This window comes from Anopheles marshallii, chromosome 3 (genome assembly GCF_943734725.1).
Source record: "Anopheles marshallii chromosome 3, idAnoMarsDA_429_01, whole genome shotgun sequence".
In the NCBI taxonomy this organism is placed as follows: domain Eukaryota; kingdom Metazoa; phylum Arthropoda; class Insecta; order Diptera; family Culicidae; genus Anopheles; species Anopheles marshallii.
Window position 1 is genome coordinate 71,767,056 of NC_071327.1, and position 16,525 is coordinate 71,783,580.

General features: G+C 45.2%; 4 protein-coding genes across 4 annotated transcripts; 2 read left to right on the forward strand and 2 right to left on the reverse strand.

Moving 5' to 3' along the window:
* Positions 1-3,545: 3,545 nt before the first annotated feature.
* Positions 3,546-4,552, forward strand: LOC128713110 (uncharacterized). The gene is made up of 5 exons (XM_053807973.1): positions 3,546-3,587; positions 3,675-3,864; positions 3,940-4,180; positions 4,249-4,368; positions 4,447-4,552. The coding sequence occupies exons 1-5, from the start codon at positions 3,546-3,548 to the stop codon at positions 4,550-4,552; spliced, it is 699 nt and encodes a 232-aa protein (XP_053663948.1).
* A 1,172-nt stretch (positions 4,553-5,724) lies between these two features.
* Positions 5,725-6,654, reverse strand: LOC128715715 (60S ribosomal protein L22-like). The gene is made up of 3 exons (XM_053810627.1): positions 6,643-6,654; positions 6,138-6,299; positions 5,725-6,058 (listed from the first exon to the last, which is right to left on the reverse strand). Exons 1-3 carry the CDS (start codon positions 6,652-6,654, stop codon positions 5,792-5,794), a joined length of 441 nt encoding a protein of 146 aa, XP_053666602.1. The 3' UTR covers positions 5,725-5,791.
* A 795-nt stretch (positions 6,655-7,449) lies between these two features.
* Positions 7,450-11,455, forward strand: LOC128711867 (endoplasmic reticulum-Golgi intermediate compartment protein 2). The gene is made up of 6 exons (XM_053806753.1): positions 7,450-7,558; positions 7,644-7,799; positions 7,870-8,147; positions 8,229-8,415; positions 8,486-8,596; positions 11,196-11,455. Exons 1-6 carry the CDS (start codon positions 7,450-7,452, stop codon positions 11,453-11,455), a joined length of 1,101 nt encoding a protein of 366 aa, XP_053662728.1.
* Positions 8,935-10,466, reverse strand: LOC128711865 (uncharacterized). The gene is made up of 3 exons (XM_053806752.1): positions 10,427-10,466; positions 10,061-10,351; positions 8,935-9,992 (listed from the first exon to the last, which is right to left on the reverse strand). The coding sequence occupies exons 1-3, from the start codon at positions 10,464-10,466 to the stop codon at positions 8,935-8,937; spliced, it is 1,389 nt and encodes a 462-aa protein (XP_053662727.1).
* Positions 11,456-16,525: the final 5,070 nt, after the last annotated feature.

Below are 16,525 nucleotides of genomic sequence, written 5' to 3' on the forward strand. Positions count from 1 at the left end.
CAGCGGACGCCACACACCGAGTACCGGACACAGTTTCCACAGCGGCCTAGAAAGAATGTTTCATCTGCTTAATTACATTCATTTGCCTCCCCCCCCCGCCGTAAACTGTGCTACCTATTAGCCCGGCCACTATTCGGACCGGCTACCAGAACGCGGCTAATAGAACGGAAGCGGTTTAGTAAATAATTAAAGACAAAAAGGAAACAGCCGATCATTTCGCAACGGTAAAATAATGCTGCCGCCGTCAGCAACGCCGCGTGCAATTGGCGCCCTGAAGGGCTGATTTTTGTGTGAGTGGATAAATGGCGGAATGGAGGGCAAGAATAAGAAAAAAATGGGATGGAACAACAAAAAAACCGTTAAACGCCCCTTAAACCGTCCCAGGGTTCTGCGGGTCGCGTATGTTTTCCACCCGTGAGCGTTGCACCGCGAGGGACCGGACCCGCACACGGAGGTGAGCGAGAAGCGTGGAAATGATTCTTTGCCCAACAAACCCGGGAAAGCGGGTGCGACTTTCAATCGGAGATGCAGTTCCGTCCGTGACGTAAACGGCGATTTCTTTGGCACACTTTTTCGATACAAACACTCATCGGCCCCCCGCGACCCATCTATCGGCGGCACGTCCCGTTATGGGCTTCTTTGCATATTAAATTAAGTTGACAGATCGAAAACATGGGGCTATCAAACCCGCCGTACCAGAAACCCGAACTGGTTGGGCGGTCAGCTCTGCAGCACAGGGAATGTGCGAGCCGCGGCATAATTTGACGCACTCCTGCTCGCAATGCAAATCGCAGATCGTCAAATTGCCAAAAAGTGTGTTCCATCACTTGAATTTCGGCCGGTTTTCGGTATCAATAAACGTTCGAAATGCACTTACTCTGCACAGAGTGGTTCGGGCGATCAGCACCAATCAAAACCCACTGTCTCGATCACCTCTCACAACGCTACTGACATTGAACTTGAAACGGCCGATCCCGGGATGCTACGTCTCGAGTTGACCATTCTATGCTTTGCCGATTATAAGATGTGCGCTCACGCACTGCCGCCACTCTTCAAGAGAACCGAAGTCTCTCGCACACTCCATCTCATGTGTCCAGAGGCGCGCGATCGCGTTTGGTCTACAACACAAAAAAGAGCCTCGCGAAGCTCGCGGGAGTCCGCCGCGATTGATCGTGGCGTACCGCGTGTGTGTGTGCGTGTCCCGAGTCTGGAGAGATCTTCTCCTGCGCAACTAAAAAAAAAAAACCGAATCTCATCCAGATACACCGAACAGGTGGCCACATTCTCCGAGGTATACCAAAGCTCGCTACTTTCTATTCGCGCGTTGAGAAAGTCTCATGTGCTCTAGAAAAGATCGTCCATACCGGGGGTGGGGTTTATGCTCGTGCACCACCCCCCATAATCACCCCCTCCGCCCCCCCCCCCGCCCACGTGTGTTTGTGTGCGTGTGAAAAACACTCACGATAAGAGAAGGAGTGCGGGGTTCTGTTATTTATGCGCGAGTCGTTGGATCAATTCCCACCCGGTTTCGATGACCGGCATCCCGCTATAAAAGTCGACAGAGAGCTCACTGCTGCTCGTATGCGCAAGGGCACATCTTGTTAGCTTTCTCCGCATGGAGTCGCACCATGCGCCACCAGTGCGCCGTTTCGCAACCGAAGTACCATGTGTGTCTAGAACTCTCGGGGGTTTTTTTGCCCAGCTCCAGCCCAATCGAGCGTTTCTTTCCCCGGTGCTTTGGCGAAGTGGAAGCAAATTGCAAAACAGCAAGCAAAACTTTGCCAATTTCCTTCCTTCTCGCCGGTCGCTAGTGAGCACGCGAGAGGACACTTAACCGTAATTCGCGAACGGTGCGATCTTATCCGTTAGCTTCACGCGAGCGTCAGCAAGTGACACTTGGCAAAATATTAACGGAAAATGCAGTCGGCTAACTGTGCTTGAGGTCGACCGAAACCATTCCACTTCCAGGCTAATGTTTATGATGCTAATTTGGTTTTTTTTTTTGTTTGTTTCTCCCGGAAATTCCCACCGATTCGAGATGGTTTGAGTGAGCGGTTCAAAAATGGGGATATCAAACCAATATCTACAGCTAAACGGTAGAATTGCCCTTGTAGTTAAATAATCATATTGACCGTAATCTGCTATCTTTGGTTTATGCATTTTGGCTGTGAGATGGAACGTTTACTGTGGGCATGGTTGGACCAGATGCATCAAGTTGTTCGGTGGCCCATATTTGGCATGGTTGAAACCTATTTAACAATCCCGGGAAGATGCGTATCGTTTCGAAGGCAGTTTAGCCGTTACGTACACAATAAAACCGTAGCTTTCTTTTGCAGAGCTGAATTAGGCTGCCATTCGATCGAACTATATCGTAATGCCGGTCTTGGCACCGACAGTCATTTAGGCCACTTGTCGCAGCATTCGAAGCAAGAATTTGAGAAGAATCGTTCGTATGAATCTTTAATTAGGAGTAATTCAAATCAGAAATCGACTATCGAGTTGAACCGATCGTAAGGATGCATGAATCTCTCCAGTAACATGTTGTCAGGATTTCTATTTCTCTTTGCTTCTGATAAAAGTTTTTATGCAGATGAAATAAGTACAAGAACTGCTATCATTCGAATGCGTAAACCAATGGAGCTGACATTAAATCTTGACGAGTCTTAATTCATGAGTGCTCATGAATCTCTGGATCTTGAGGTTCTATGAATCTTTGAATTGATTAAATGAATCTGAATCTCTGAATCTCCCGCTACGGGTAAATAAACATAAAGAAAGTCAGAAATGGCAGGCCTTAACCTCTTGAGGTTGTTGTGCCAATGAAGAAGAATCTTTGCTCCAAAGATTCATGGGTGCTCATAGGATCTTGAGGTTCTATGAATCTTTGAACTGAATAAATGAATCTGAATCTCTGTTCCCGTACGCAGAGCTGACTATCCCGCTACGGGTAAATAAACATAAAGAAAGTCAGAAATGGCAGGCCTTAACCTCTTGAGGTTGTTGTGCCAATGAAGAAGAATCTCTGCTCCAAAGATTCATGAGTGCGCATAGATTGAAAACTCCTCAAAATTCTTGAACCATGAAACTGAAAAGGATTCAGTTCACTACAGTCTTCACAATGATGGATCTCTGACTAACCAGAACTAACTATCCCGCTGCGGTATTCTACTGCGTAACAGAAGAATACATTATTTACTTACTTGTTGAACAGTGTAATCTCCTTTATGGTCTCTTGGAGAACCGAACTTCGGGTATGCTCACTTGTCTAAATATTATTGCCCAGAAATGGTCTACGTGCACACTCCTCAACATAACACAGGCACTTACTGTGTACAAGCTTCTCCTTACTTGAAGGTGTTACATTCACTATTCCTCCATGACAATATCCTACCATGAATAATTATTTATGATGCAATTAGCTAATGTGTATAGGTCGCATTAGTCTTATGGCTCTTTTCGGGCCCCATACATTCGTGCGGTGGTCCGTAAACGGTGACATTAGCCAACAGGTTTGGGACACCGATAGCAGCAGCAGGCACCACAGCATGGAGAAACCTTCACCATCCTATTCGACCGTTTGGTCTAAAGTTTGTGTCCCGAGTGCTCTCAATTAGCCTGAAGATCTTAGGCCTAATCATGGATAACTTGCATTTTTTTTCATTGCATCTTGCTAGATTATTGGATTGCAGCTTTACAATTCATACGAAGCAGATGCGGACGGTAGATTGCCTTCGCTATCCATTATGCGTCTGCTGTACAGTATCGTCCTATTCGGTGGCTATCTCGTCGGATTCTACAAGGCAGTGGTGGAAAATATGTTTCTATACGAGCTTCGTCCCAACAGTCCAAGCATTTTCAATTTCGGTACCATCTGCCCAATCGATTGGTTTGGTATATTGCATTATAATGGTTAAAATTGTTCTTTTACTATCCCCCTAGCGTACATGACGCAGGTTAGTTCGGGTGTACTGGGCACGATCGTCTGCTATGCATCGTTGTGGCGTACGGATCGTATGAAATGTGTGTACGTCGATGGGATTCAGTGTAGCAACACGAAGATAAACGATCGCTACTACCAGTTCCGTAATATGCAGGTACCGGTGAAGCAATCCTTCCTCGTACCGCTGTCCATCGGATTGCTGTTCATTTTATCGCTGTGTGAAGCCTACGCACAGTACAAGTAATGAGTTTGACATATCCGAGGTAAGGTAGTTTTGTAAACCAAATTATGTTATTAATTCGTTACAGTAAGGCGCGCTATTTCGCGATCGTTGCCATTGTGTATCCGCTGTGGATGTTCCAGGTGACCATTTTGGAATTTACAACGCTGGTCAAATCGACGGAATGTATCGTAACGAAACTGAACTGGTAACATCACCCGAAATCACCCCCGCATACATTCTCGACTCCAATTAATCGAACGGTGAATCCTTATCGTTTTGCCAGGATGCTGGATGCTTTTCTGGAAAGCTTGCAAAGACAATCGACCCCCAATGTGCCGTCCACGGGCAAAACAAAAGCGCTCAACAAAGTGTATCCGTCTTACGTGTAAGTGTAAGTGTTAGTGTTACGTAACGTGTAAGTGCTACGTCTTATCTTATAGTGCTGCTTCAGTTTGATTTATCCAAGGATCTGGAAAAGGGCATGATGTGAGAATAGGATTTAAAAAGGGTAAAAAGGCAACATGCATATCACAACCATATGCACTGATTTAATGTGTGCGTCAGTGTAACTTTCTTTACAGGCACGCCAAAAGACTATTCATGAAAGAATAAATCACGTTCAATACGCACCTGGCATGACTTACGTTACATTATTGTTCTCTTGATCCATGACGATATATGAATTGCACAGGAGAGTTACATTTTTGGCACACAATCACTGGTGCTATCGCTGTAGATAGTTCTGTTTCCAGTCTATGGACGGTATTTACTTTCGCCAGGCAATTCTGACACCTTAGTTGCTTCAAGTACGACATGTTACTCTTCTTAAAATGTAGTTCCTACTGATGTTGGTAGGGACAACAATTTAAAACTTTTAGCTCCACTGCTTGCAGGCTCCAATTGGGCGTACCCGGCAGGAATATTCTGCTTGACACAGTCTATCTATTGCGGGGAAACTCTGGAACGTCTACACACGTCGACACGCCGTTTTGGAATGATTGACTATAGAGCCAGTACGATCCTTGAGTACTGGTTCTTTACAAGTCATCGTTACCATGACAGGCTATGATTGTCTGAAAGGATCTGCTAATTAGTTATGGTTATGGTTTCATATTTTTCTATGCGTACTACGATCTTTAATCAACGGAACACGGTGAAATCGACATGTTCCATTTAACACGATCAGCGCCTTATCACCCAAATTTGGGAAATGCCAATAGTTACCAAAAATGGGTAATGCGTTATACAAAAAACCAACTATGCTTTGAAAGCGGCCCCACGGTAACTATCGTGATTTTCGACACGGCGCTGAACGTGTTAATAGGAAATTTCATTTAAACCTGAGGTACAATGTTCGGCAAATAGTAGAGATCATCCAACGGGCAAGATGGCCTTGTACAATTGTCCTCCGCTCGATAAAAAGCGCAAATAAAATAAACACCCAACTCACTACACCGTTTCGGATTCTATTCGTGATGCACTTACGCTACTACACACATCGAGTTTTGATGTTTGTTTTTGAATGAAAATCGCAAATTATCTTGCCATTATTCACCTCTGTATTGGTTTTCACGTAAATGGATTTACAGAATATTTCACCAATCACTTCATCGCTTCAACTTCGCGGTTCACTCATTCTCCTCCTCGTCGTCGTCATTCGAGCTGATGCGGAAGTACCTCAGCTCGTAAACATCCTTGTCGTTGGACACCACACGGATCCAGTCGCGCAGACTGTTCTTTTTCAAATACTTCCTGGTCAAGTACTTGAGATAGCGTTTGGAGAAGTGCACATCCGAATTGACGAACACCTTCATTTTCTGGCGCTCGAAGGTAACGTTGTTGCCCAAGTTGCCGGTCTTACCGTTCACCTTGAAGCGTTCCTTCAGATACTTTTCCTGGAAAAGAAAAATAAAATAAAAATTTTAAGCCCTTTTTCGTTTGATTAGATATTTTATCGAGCCGTTGTGTACTTACAAAGTCTGCAACATCCATGATGTTGTCCTCGGCAATGTTGGTGCAGTCGATGCCATATCGAAGATGCTCACGCTTCTTCTTCACGGGATTCTTTCCGCGCAGCACATTCTTCGCTGGTTTGGGTGCAGCGGGCTTGGTTTTTACCGCATTCACTGCCTTTTCCTACACAAACGAAAGAAGAGAATTGCCACATCAGTTGATAGCAATAATAACCACATACTCCCTAACTTTCGATTCAGTGATCACAACGTAAGCTAGGAATCGTCCGGTAGGCAAGCGAACGAGCAGCGCGACCGTGCCGCCGTCTGGGTGGATAGCAAATCGTACACATTGACACGTGCATTAGGGTGGCACATTTAGACTGCAATTTCACGCTTTTAGCACCATACAAACGTTTCAATTTATTAACAGTTGTGCTAAAGCGTAGTTTGCCCTTCATGATAAATACTTTTAGTTACGAAACTTTCACAAAAACACAGAAAATTCAGTATTTATTTTAACCTACCACGGGAGCCATGGCTTTTCCGGCGATAGTTGAAGTAAGAAAGAGCTAGGGTTGGGCATACGGTAACAGGGAATCATGTGTCCGTTCCAGCAAAGATTCGATCCGATCCGATCCATGCATCGATCCGTGGAACTTGTGTTCCTTTTCTCTCCAATGAATGTAAATTTTTGATGGTTGAAATTTCAATATCCTCTTTTCATGTTTATATTGATTTATGCAAAATGTGTGTAGAATTTTTGTTCTTGGTAAACGTCTCTGTATCTTAATGTGAATATTTATATAATAAAACATCAGAAATAGAGTAAATTTATTTCGAATTTGTTGATATTTTTCAATGTCTTTTAGGTCGTTCGAGTAAATCAAAAATTTATGCTGTTTCTATAAACTTAATTAATGTATTATTCTAAATAAACAATTGTCTCTTTTTTAATCAAACCAATAGAATGTTGATTCAATAAATGCATTGATTATGAGCTATACGCTCATTACTTTTATTTATTCGTTCGGATAGGTTTAATTATTTCGCAAAACTGTTGTACAACATAAATATGATCCGATCCGGAGCAGAAATCAGTCTGCCCATCACTAGAAGGAAATCGTTGAACGCTTCGTTCAGTTGGTAGCCATGCGCGTTGACTGCACATTGCCAAGGTGTGCACGGAACGAGTTGCTCTAAGCATCTTGGTAACAGCTGCTTGTCAAAAAACAAACAAACCAAAACATTTCAGTCAGAGAAACATTACTCAAAAGCCGCATTTTTCGTTGCGGCTTTACAGAACAGAAACAGTTTTTTATTTTTATTAAAAAATGCTTCGCTACCGTGGTGTGAAACAGGCTCTAGATGCTGTTTCTCGACTGGACGCTTTTCCCAAAGTAAAGGAAGAATTCGTACAACCAACACGAGTCGGTGGAACATGTAATAAAAATCATCAATTTTCAAATAATGTTTGCAAGTATTCTACAGATGCAATTGTTTGCTTTTTTGATGTTTTTCATTGCAGTGTCGTTGATCAGCCGGTTGGTAATTTTGTTCCTTATCTACCATGAAGTGTCGTACTACATGGACTCACGATTAGTATTTACGTTCGTACCGGACACGGATCTGCAATCGAAGCTGAAAGTACACATCGACCTAACGGTTGCAATGCCATGCAAATGTAAGTTGTGCCACGTCGACACGTTGCCTTCTCGCGTGTACTAATTGCAATCAACGATGGCCCTTTTTAGCCATAGGAGCCGATATTTTGGATTCGACAAATCAAAATGTATTTTCCTTCGGCATTTTACAAGAGGAAGACACTTGGTTCGAGCTGTGCCCCAGCCAACGGGTACATTTCGATTACATGCAGCATCACAATTCGTACCTCCGGAATGAATACCATTCGATAGCGGAGATACTGTACAAATCGGATCACGCCGTTGTGTATAGCATGCCGGAACGTGTAATCATTCCAGCCAAACCCCACGATGCATGCCGTATTCATGGTGTGTTGACGTTGAACAAGGTTAGTCGCGAAAGAAGAAGGAATTTCTATGCTCTGCGACGGGTTAATCACGTTTCATTCCCCGTCTATTTATCGTTGCAGGTTGCAGGCAATTTTCATATCACCGTCGGCAAAACCATTCATTTCTCACGCGGACACATTCATTTGAATAACATTTTTGCCAACACGCAGACCAATTTTTCGCATCGAATTAATAGATTTAGCTTCGGTGATCACACCGCCGGTATTATCCATCCGCTCGAGGGCGATGAGAAATTATTCGATAACGGTAACTTCAGTTGGGAATGTTTAGCATTCACCTGTAGAATATTAAATGAGCGTATGTTGTCTTTTGGTAGGTCAAGTTATGATGCAGTACTTCATTGAAGTTGTTCCGACGGATGTGGAAAAGTTTTATTCACATTCCAAAACTTACCAATACACCGTGCGAGAAAATTTACAACTAATCGGTGAGTAAACAACGCGTGTCATAAATTTTATCTTTATCAGGGCCATCAGCGTTTTTGGGGTTGTTTATCGTAGGCTCGTTTGAATTTTATCAGCCCATGAACCAGAACAGATTTGACTGATATTGATGTTTCCGTCGTTGAGCGATAACACTACGCAATCGCAGAAAAATATACTTTTGGACAAGACTTACCCCCTACCTGTGACTTAATCTCGCAAAAAAAAAAAACCATTTCGCATTTGATAATTATTGAAACAAGGGAAGACAAATGGAACACATTTATGACACTTGTCTGGGTGGCTTGACTGAGAGTTAAATTAGTTGCAACACTATCTAGTTTTATTTTTTCTTGTGCATATACATGTGTACCGCTTCCCGAGGATATTTGTTCCGCGTGTCCGGTATCGTCAGTACCGCGATGACACACTTGAGCAAAATCACGCCCGAAAACACAAGCGTCTTGATGTACGTGTTCGTAAGCGTGGATGGCACATTGAAGTAGATGATGTACACCACCATGTGTCCGACGTACTCGCATATCAGTATGGAGGACACGGAAAGGGCACGCTTTTTCGGTGGGAATGCTTCCGAAAGCATAATTTCCGACACGGGCAACATGCCGAAGGTGTTGAAAACTTCGGCCACCAGGTAAAGGAATGGCGGTATCCAGGTGTCAACAATGTCGTACGTGGCCAGTATAATACCGAGCGCAAGCATGAACGTACCGGTGAAGGTAGACGAGATACCATACATGAACCGACGCGGGAGCATATCGATGATCAGTATAGCAAACACGGAACCAGCAAATTTGCTCAGCATCAACAGTGGAGGCGCCCAGTTGTGTGTAAACAAGGTCAGCGTAAACATTAGCGACATCAGTGACATCTTGGCGGTGTTCATGGAGTAATTGAAGAACAGCAGATTGGCCAACTTTACCAACAGCACCAACTGGAATGGTGGGAAATTGCCTTGGGTAAGGAAGAACGGCGACAGGCTTTCACTTTCCGATGCGAGCGTTTTCATATCCTCGAACTCGTCCATTATCGAAGGCGATTCCACCGACATGCCGCGCAGTTTGAGCAGGTTGGCGCGTGCAAGCGATTCGTTGCCGGAAGTTGTGAGTGTATGCAGGGGAGATTCAACCACCAAGAACCAGGCGGTCAGTAGGGCGAATGTGCTGAGCGACAGGATAACGATACCGACCGCACGGTTCGCATCCATGTTTGGTTCCACGATGAAGATCGGATTGGTCGTCACCATGGACAGGACGGTGAACAGTGCAATGCCGCCAATGATGCTGGACACGAGCATAGTAACAAGTTTCCCCCGATAGTTCCGCGACGCAATCTCGCCCACGTAGATTATCGAAACGGCGTGACAGATACCGTGACCGAAGCCTGTTAAAAAAAAAACATTGTGAATTAGTTACGATCGTGGAGGTCACTACACACACAAACCCACACACCTGCTATAATGCGTGTTGCCACCGTTGCTGCATAGTACGATGGCATGGCGACGAAAAACGCACCATTGATGATGAAAAATAACGCTGACAGCATGATCCAGATGCGTGTGGGGAGTAGCGTTTTTGTGGCTGCTACGATCAGTAGGATAAAACCACACCCGGTAAAGAACGACAGTATGGCAAACCGATACTCGTCCACGGATATGCCTACCGCCCAACTGTTGCCGCTCATGTTCAGGTGCGTTATGCTCCAGCCGATGTGCATACCTCCACAAAACAGCAGCATCATACCTGTGAACGAATCACTCTGTAGTATCAACGGGACACATCTTCATCCTCAACTTCACGCTGTTTCACGTCACTTACTGCACAGAATGCAGGAGAACTGCTTAAAGAATCCGGACATTTTGTTAAAAACACTGGATTCTTTGACAGTAAGCACGGAGTTTTTTTTTCACGAGCACCCTACAATGTTGGACGGTTGCGTGGTACGAACACGACTGAATGAACTACACGCGATCAGTGAAGCTTAACTTGTGGTGCGCACTGCACGTTGCCTGATTTGCCCGGTCAAGCGTACTGCTGCTAACCAGGCAAGGGAGACCTCTCTCTCTCTCTCTCTCCTTCTTTCGCCATATCTATTCTTTAATCTTTATCCGCCATACTGATAGATATCGATGCGATGCAAAGAAACACGCAGGTATGTAGAAATCGCATTCTACACCGCTGAAGAGGAATAAAAATAATACACACACTTATTGTTCCTACTTAAACGCAAATCCCTGTTCTTTTTCGGTTGAACCCTATCGATAATGCGAATCGTCCATTTTGTTTTTTTGTTTTTGACGATAAACTCATAGAGCAACGGTGGCTTTCGCGATGGTAGGACGGGTTTGCTGGGGTCTCTCCCGTACTCAGGTCATATCAGCTAAAGCGCATTACGATCTCCATTACCGCATGTTTGCATTTTACGACCTCTTTTTGCTGTTTGATCCACAATTGACGTATGTTGCTGCAGGACGCCCGGGTCTGGGCTGTTACGCGCGGGGTCACTTCACCGGATCGGTGGGCCCGCGTGCGACAAGAGGATTACTAAAGATTACAAAATCACCGCCGTTTTCTTCTTTCGTTTCAGATGTCGATAAGGGAATGCAAGGTGTAGCGGGGCTCTACTTCAAGTATGATATGTCTGCGCTGCGGGTACTCGTGCGACAGGATCGGGACAGCATTGCTCAGTTTATTGTGCGGCTTTCCTCGATCATTGCCGGCATTGTTGTGATTTCGGGACTGTTGAGCAAATGTGTGCATCTTGCTGGGGATGTATGTTGTAAGCGGCATCACGAACCTTTGACACTGCAGGACCCACCCGCCAAAGGGGCCGTTATTATAAGTTGACGCGCAACGAGTACCATTTCAACGAAAAAGCTACGGGTTAATGAATTGAGATCTGAAATAAATTCCAAGTTGAAGTAGAAAATTAGGCAAAGTTGGATGCGTTTGCTCATATCGTACATTAGTACAGCAAGATTAGAGTAAGATGAGTTCTGAAAGAATATCTTCGTTCAATATTTGACCTTAATAGTTCATAAAAAAAAAACAATTTGTTTCTTAATGTTGAGTACTTCTTCGTACTTCTGCTTCTTCACTGCGCAAGTGAAATTTAAATCGATTTCCCAACACCCAAATATACTTCCAATAGGTTTGATTTATGTGTAATCAATCTTATCGCATGATTCATTTAATAATCGTTTTTATTTTTACTATCTGCTAGCTCGAAACCGGCCAAGAAATTGATTGCGGCAAAACATTTTTCATTGTGCGTCGTGTAAACGGTCGTTTATCTCGGATGAGTTTTATCATTCAGATATTGCATTGTGTTCGATAAAAGATAAAGGTGAGAAAAAGCGTTGCAAACTGATTAGATCACCTAATGCATTTCGGTGCTGCTACTGATACCATTTGTATGGGGTCCATTCTTTCGGCGGTAATTTCAAGGTTCTCTTTTTATAACACCGCACTTCTTCTTCTTCTTCTTGACCTAACGATCATACTGGCTTGCTGGAGATATTTTTAGGTAAACATACTGAAAAGTGAAGGAATATCAGAGATGGGCTTAAAAGTTGTGTGTTTGCACCTGAATGAAGAAGATATGTTTTTTTTTCACTTTAGCCTTTGCTACGGACAACGACCTTGCACTTCTCATTCAGTTAACTTATTACTATAGCGCACCCGTAGTCTTTCCTTCGTTAGCGCTTCCTGAAAACCTCGCCTTGAATATTGGATCAAGTGCATGCTGTTTAGATCACGCAGAGCGGGTTAGTAAGTTCCCAGAAATCATTATAAGATAGAATAAAGTGACAAAAATTAGTGAAACTTCCCCCAACGATGGTATTAAGATATTCGAAATAATATAACTGGACGCCTTTTGCCGGTGTTATTTGTATTTTGATGAAGATTTTAACGAGTGGAAAGTTACGAAAGATTGTTTAAGTTCCATGATGTACCAATATACTCTGTATCTGTGACTTACTCAGACTTACTTACAGACTTACTCAGTATGAGTATGTATACCCTTGTTGGTAGCAAGAGGCCCTAAGAGTATTAGAGTATATTAGTATATGAGTTCATGTGTAATTATTATATGTCTAAGGAGTATAACATCAATGTTCTTTGGAACTACAGCATGTCCCTGGATTGCAGTCAACTTCACGCACATCATCTGGAAACGATCTTTGACATCGAATAATCTGACTAAACCATTTGCTGAGCGCCACATAACAGTGTCATTAACTTCTTTCTTTTGGAATGTCAGAGGAGAACCCACCCCCAAGGGAGTCTGCTCAAACAGGAAGGACAACCCTCAGGAAACTGCCCGATTCGTCGAAGCGCCTACGGACTAACAACTCCTTAAGTCACATAACCCATGTCGGATGGTTTTGTTAAGCAGACGAAGCAGACTAGAGGTTGAAAGTTGTCTAAACCTCCACGCCTCAAAGTCACCCTCAATGACATTAAGTTAGAGTCATCAGACTTAACGAGATATAAGCGAGAAACCTCACCAATACACCTCATTCTCAATACGCATTACAAAAACAAGAAGGACTTTGCATCAATATACCTCAAAACCGTTGATACAATGATCATTTGGTTTGAAATTCTGCTAACACCACGTGGTCGTCCATTCACCACGTGCCCATCGAAACTACGCGGAAACTTCCAACAAAACCTTATTTTGCGCGGATAGTTCCTTCGACGTTGGTAGACATTTTTCATCCCAAACTGCGACCACACATTACGAATACCGCAATACAGCTGCAGCTTACGGACTTGGGTTGTAAATCCTGCCGCCGCCGTGGTCACTCTATCTGCAGCGTGACCTGCAAAAGCGTCGCAGGCGAATGGGGCCACTTCAAATGCTTCCGGACGGTGGTGGTGGGTGTCGTCAAGTTGCTTTAGGCCATAATTTTGCCCAAGGTGTCCCAAGCTTAAGACCATCAATGTGTGTGATGGCGTGTGGGGACAAACGAATAATGACTGCAGACCGTAATACGTTTTCCTTCCCCATTTGGCTATATGGTCCGCGGCCTCTGGTATATTACGGGGGTGGTTCTAATTTTACCATTTTCCACTACCGTTCGCGTAAGTAAGCCGCGGACCGGTGGCGCTGTGTCGCAGAATCTAAACGGTCGCATTTGTTTGACACTTCTTGGGGGAGGTTTTCTTTTTTTCCTTTGCTCGATATCCATTGATTTTTCCCAATGCGATATTGATGTAGTGGAAATGGAATTAAGAACGAGAGGTAAAGGAGAGACAGAATGGATCGTAAGCGACCAATTCTGTAGCACCGGCAGTCATCGCAGATCGTCACGATGAGTCACGGGGATATTTTTAGACCGGGAAAGGTGCAAGGAAAGCACCCTCCCCATCACCATCCCCCCAAAAACAACCCTGTGCCACCCTGTTGACAGCGTCATTCGCGCTGGTCACTTCGAGTGTGGACCTGCTGCGGCCTGTAGCGGCATAGAGAACACATCAGAACAGTTTTAATACAACAAAAAAAGGCGAACCAACAAAAACAACGCACCCCAACCAAGCGGCGCTTGATGGCGTCACAAGGCGACGATGCGACAGTTTTAAAATTGTCCAACAAAAAGTCACCACGCTTACGACCACCATCGCCACCGTCACGACGGGTAAAGGCCGGGGCGAAAAACCGTTCGTTCGTGTGCTGCTCGTGCGTGTATATGTGCCCCCGGGATGTGACAGGAGTCAGCGGTGAGCGCGGTGAGTATCTTCGGTTTTTTTTGGCGGGGTGTTGGGAAGAAGGGAGGAGGGAGGAGGAGGGGAGGTGCGAAGTTGGATGGGAAAATTTTCTCACCGTACACCATCCATCTCAGCAGCCAGTGTGGCAGCAACACTCAGCCGATTGAGGAGGCAAAACGCGGGCCCGCCGTGTGCCGTTTGTTGCGTGTCAGTAGTGGTGGGTGTAGTGGTTGTAGTCGCCGTTCGCCTGGCCGTTTTGGCAAAGGCGTAAAGGTGGTTCGGAGGTGTATTTTTTGGCTTTTGTTTGCGAGTGGTCCCACGGCCATCGTCCCGGCTGTCCGGTTGTGTGTCCGCCAGGGGCAAGCATTTGGATGAACCCGCACCGCAGTCAGGGTTCAAGCGGGATCGTGATTGTCTGCATGATGCTGGTCTAAAAATCGTTGGCTGTGTGCTTGTAAGGAAAGGTAATGAAAAAAAAAGTGCAAAACTAGGAGGAAGAAGAAAAGGAAAAGTGAGCTCCATCCCCCCCCCCCCCCAACCCGGAAAAAAAATTCTGCATTGACCTTAGTACGCATTTGTGCTGGCGCAATGTGCACTGGGTTCCCGAAATTCAAGTGCTTCTTCGACCCACGGTGATAATCCCCCCACCCCCGTCCCCCCCTCAAATTGTGAAGAATGTGATGCATGCAAACAGGATGCACCCGTGGTTTTGGGTTTCGTTTTTTTTTTTTTTTGAAAATTGTAATGTAAAAATGGTGCCCAAAAATTGGTGAAACTAAACCAAAATTTGGAAAATCTCGCTTCACCAGGGTCCGCTTGATTGCGGTAATCGAACAAAAAAGGAAGAGAGAGAGAGATTGAAAAAACCCGGAGGAAAAACGAAAGAAACGAACAATCCTAGCATCATTTACATGCTCGTGCTTGTGTGTGTGTGTGAGTGATAGAAAGAGAAGAAGCAAAGTGGTGTACGTGACACGCGAGGGGAAGCGAGAAAGCGATGGGAGCTTGAGAGTGAAAACGAGCCTACGAGCCTGTACTACGGATGCTACAGGAAGCAAAAAGGATACTACGAGTTGCCCAACACGAGCGCCCAGCTAGCGAGAGGGAGAGAGAGAGCGAGAGAGCGTGTACCAGCAAGTGATGGTAAAATGGGAGCGAGGTGTCCCTCGAATGTCCCGGTCCACGATCGGAGCACCCTCTCGATATGCTCTTCGGAGGTCGGTTTACTCGATTATCCGTGCAGTGCGCAGGTCCGGTGCTTTTAGTGTTCTTGAGCAAACACCTCCAACCACCGCTCCCCTTCTCCTTAAGCTGGACCGGAGAGAGAGAGAGGATACGGACTTGGAGTACACACACAGAGAAAGAGAAAGAGAGTGAGCGAAAGAGAGTGGAAGATGGAGCAAAAATTGCCGAACGCGTTTTTTTTTTGCTGTGTTGTCCTAGACGAAACGAAATGGACGCGTACGACAACATTCGCTCACCGGGCCAGTGCTGGTGCACAATGGTGTTTGTGTGACAGGTGCGGAGTTCTTGTTTTTAGGGGCCAAGCCAATCCAAAAAAAACCCTCCCCCCGTTCGGATGGGCCCCTTCGCAAATATTGTATTGTGCTGTCCGTGTGCGTGTTTGACTGCCCTTTCACGTTGTTTGCGCTCTCTTCGCACGGTCTCCATGTTTTTTTTTTGCTCTTGACGCTAAAGACTCCCCCCCTCCCCCCTTCCCCCCACTTCGCTAATCTCCCCAAACACTCCTTTTTCCCTCTCCCTGCCCAAAAATATTACTCTAGGTAGCAGAGGGCCTTCTCTTGCCTTGCTGCTCTCTAAGCAGGCGGACGAGCGCATAAATCCTGATCGCAAATCGCGTACGGGAGTTATGCGCGATACCCAAGTTGCCCCAGCACGGTCGGTGCGGACGGTTGTTTTCTGATACCACGGAATGGTTCTATTTTAGTTTTCATTATTCGGTTTTGTGCCACCCGCCTACCCTACGCCGAGAGGGTAGTTTCCGCTTATCGGCTATGGTCCGTATGCCGTTTGCGGAACGTGATGGGCGGTCATCCTTCCAGCGGCGCGTAACCAACGGTAGGCGGGCAATAAATTACGAAACAAAGCCTAACCAGTGCAGGAACGGGCGCTCTCTACATCCAAGCAGGCAGAGTGGTTTGCTGTGTGTGCGCGAAACGGTTGTTGTTGCAGAGCGACCGT

Bases quoted from the DNA above. Each gene is read 5' to 3' on its own strand.
- LOC128711865 (XM_053806752.1), bottom strand. From the start codon at position 10,466: ATGTCCGGATTCTTTAAGCAGTTCTCCTGCATTCTGTGCA. The intron at 10,352-10,426 runs GTAAGTGACGTG...ATTCGTTCACAG, and splicing joins GTTCTCCTGCATTCTGTGCA to GTATGATGCTGCTGTTTTGT. The intron at 9,993-10,060 runs GTGTGTGGGTTT...TTTTTTTAACAG, and splicing joins GGCAACACGCATTATAGCAG to GCTTCGGTCACGGTATCTGT.
- LOC128713110 (XM_053807973.1), top strand. From the start codon at position 3,546: ATGGAGAAACCTTCACCATCCTATTCGACCGTTTGGTCTAAA. The intron at 3,588-3,674 runs GTTTGTGTCCCG...GCATCTTGCTAG, and splicing joins ATTCGACCGTTTGGTCTAAA to ATTATTGGATTGCAGCTTTA. The intron at 4,181-4,248 runs GTAATGAGTTTG...AATTCGTTACAG, and splicing joins GAAGCCTACGCACAGTACAA to TAAGGCGCGCTATTTCGCGA.
- LOC128715715 (XM_053810627.1), bottom strand. The intron at 6,059-6,137 runs GTAAGTACACAA...TTTCTTTTCCAG, and splicing joins TCATGGATGTTGCAGACTTT to GAAAAGTATCTGAAGGAACG.
- LOC128711867 (XM_053806753.1), top strand. From the start codon at position 7,450: ATGCTTCGCTACCGTGGTGTGAAACAGGCTCTAGATGCTGTTTCTCGA. The intron at 7,559-7,643 runs GTAATAAAAATC...TTTTCATTGCAG, and splicing joins AACACGAGTCGGTGGAACAT to TGTCGTTGATCAGCCGGTTG. The intron at 7,800-7,869 runs GTAAGTTGTGCC...GGCCCTTTTTAG, and splicing joins GGTTGCAATGCCATGCAAAT to CCATAGGAGCCGATATTTTG.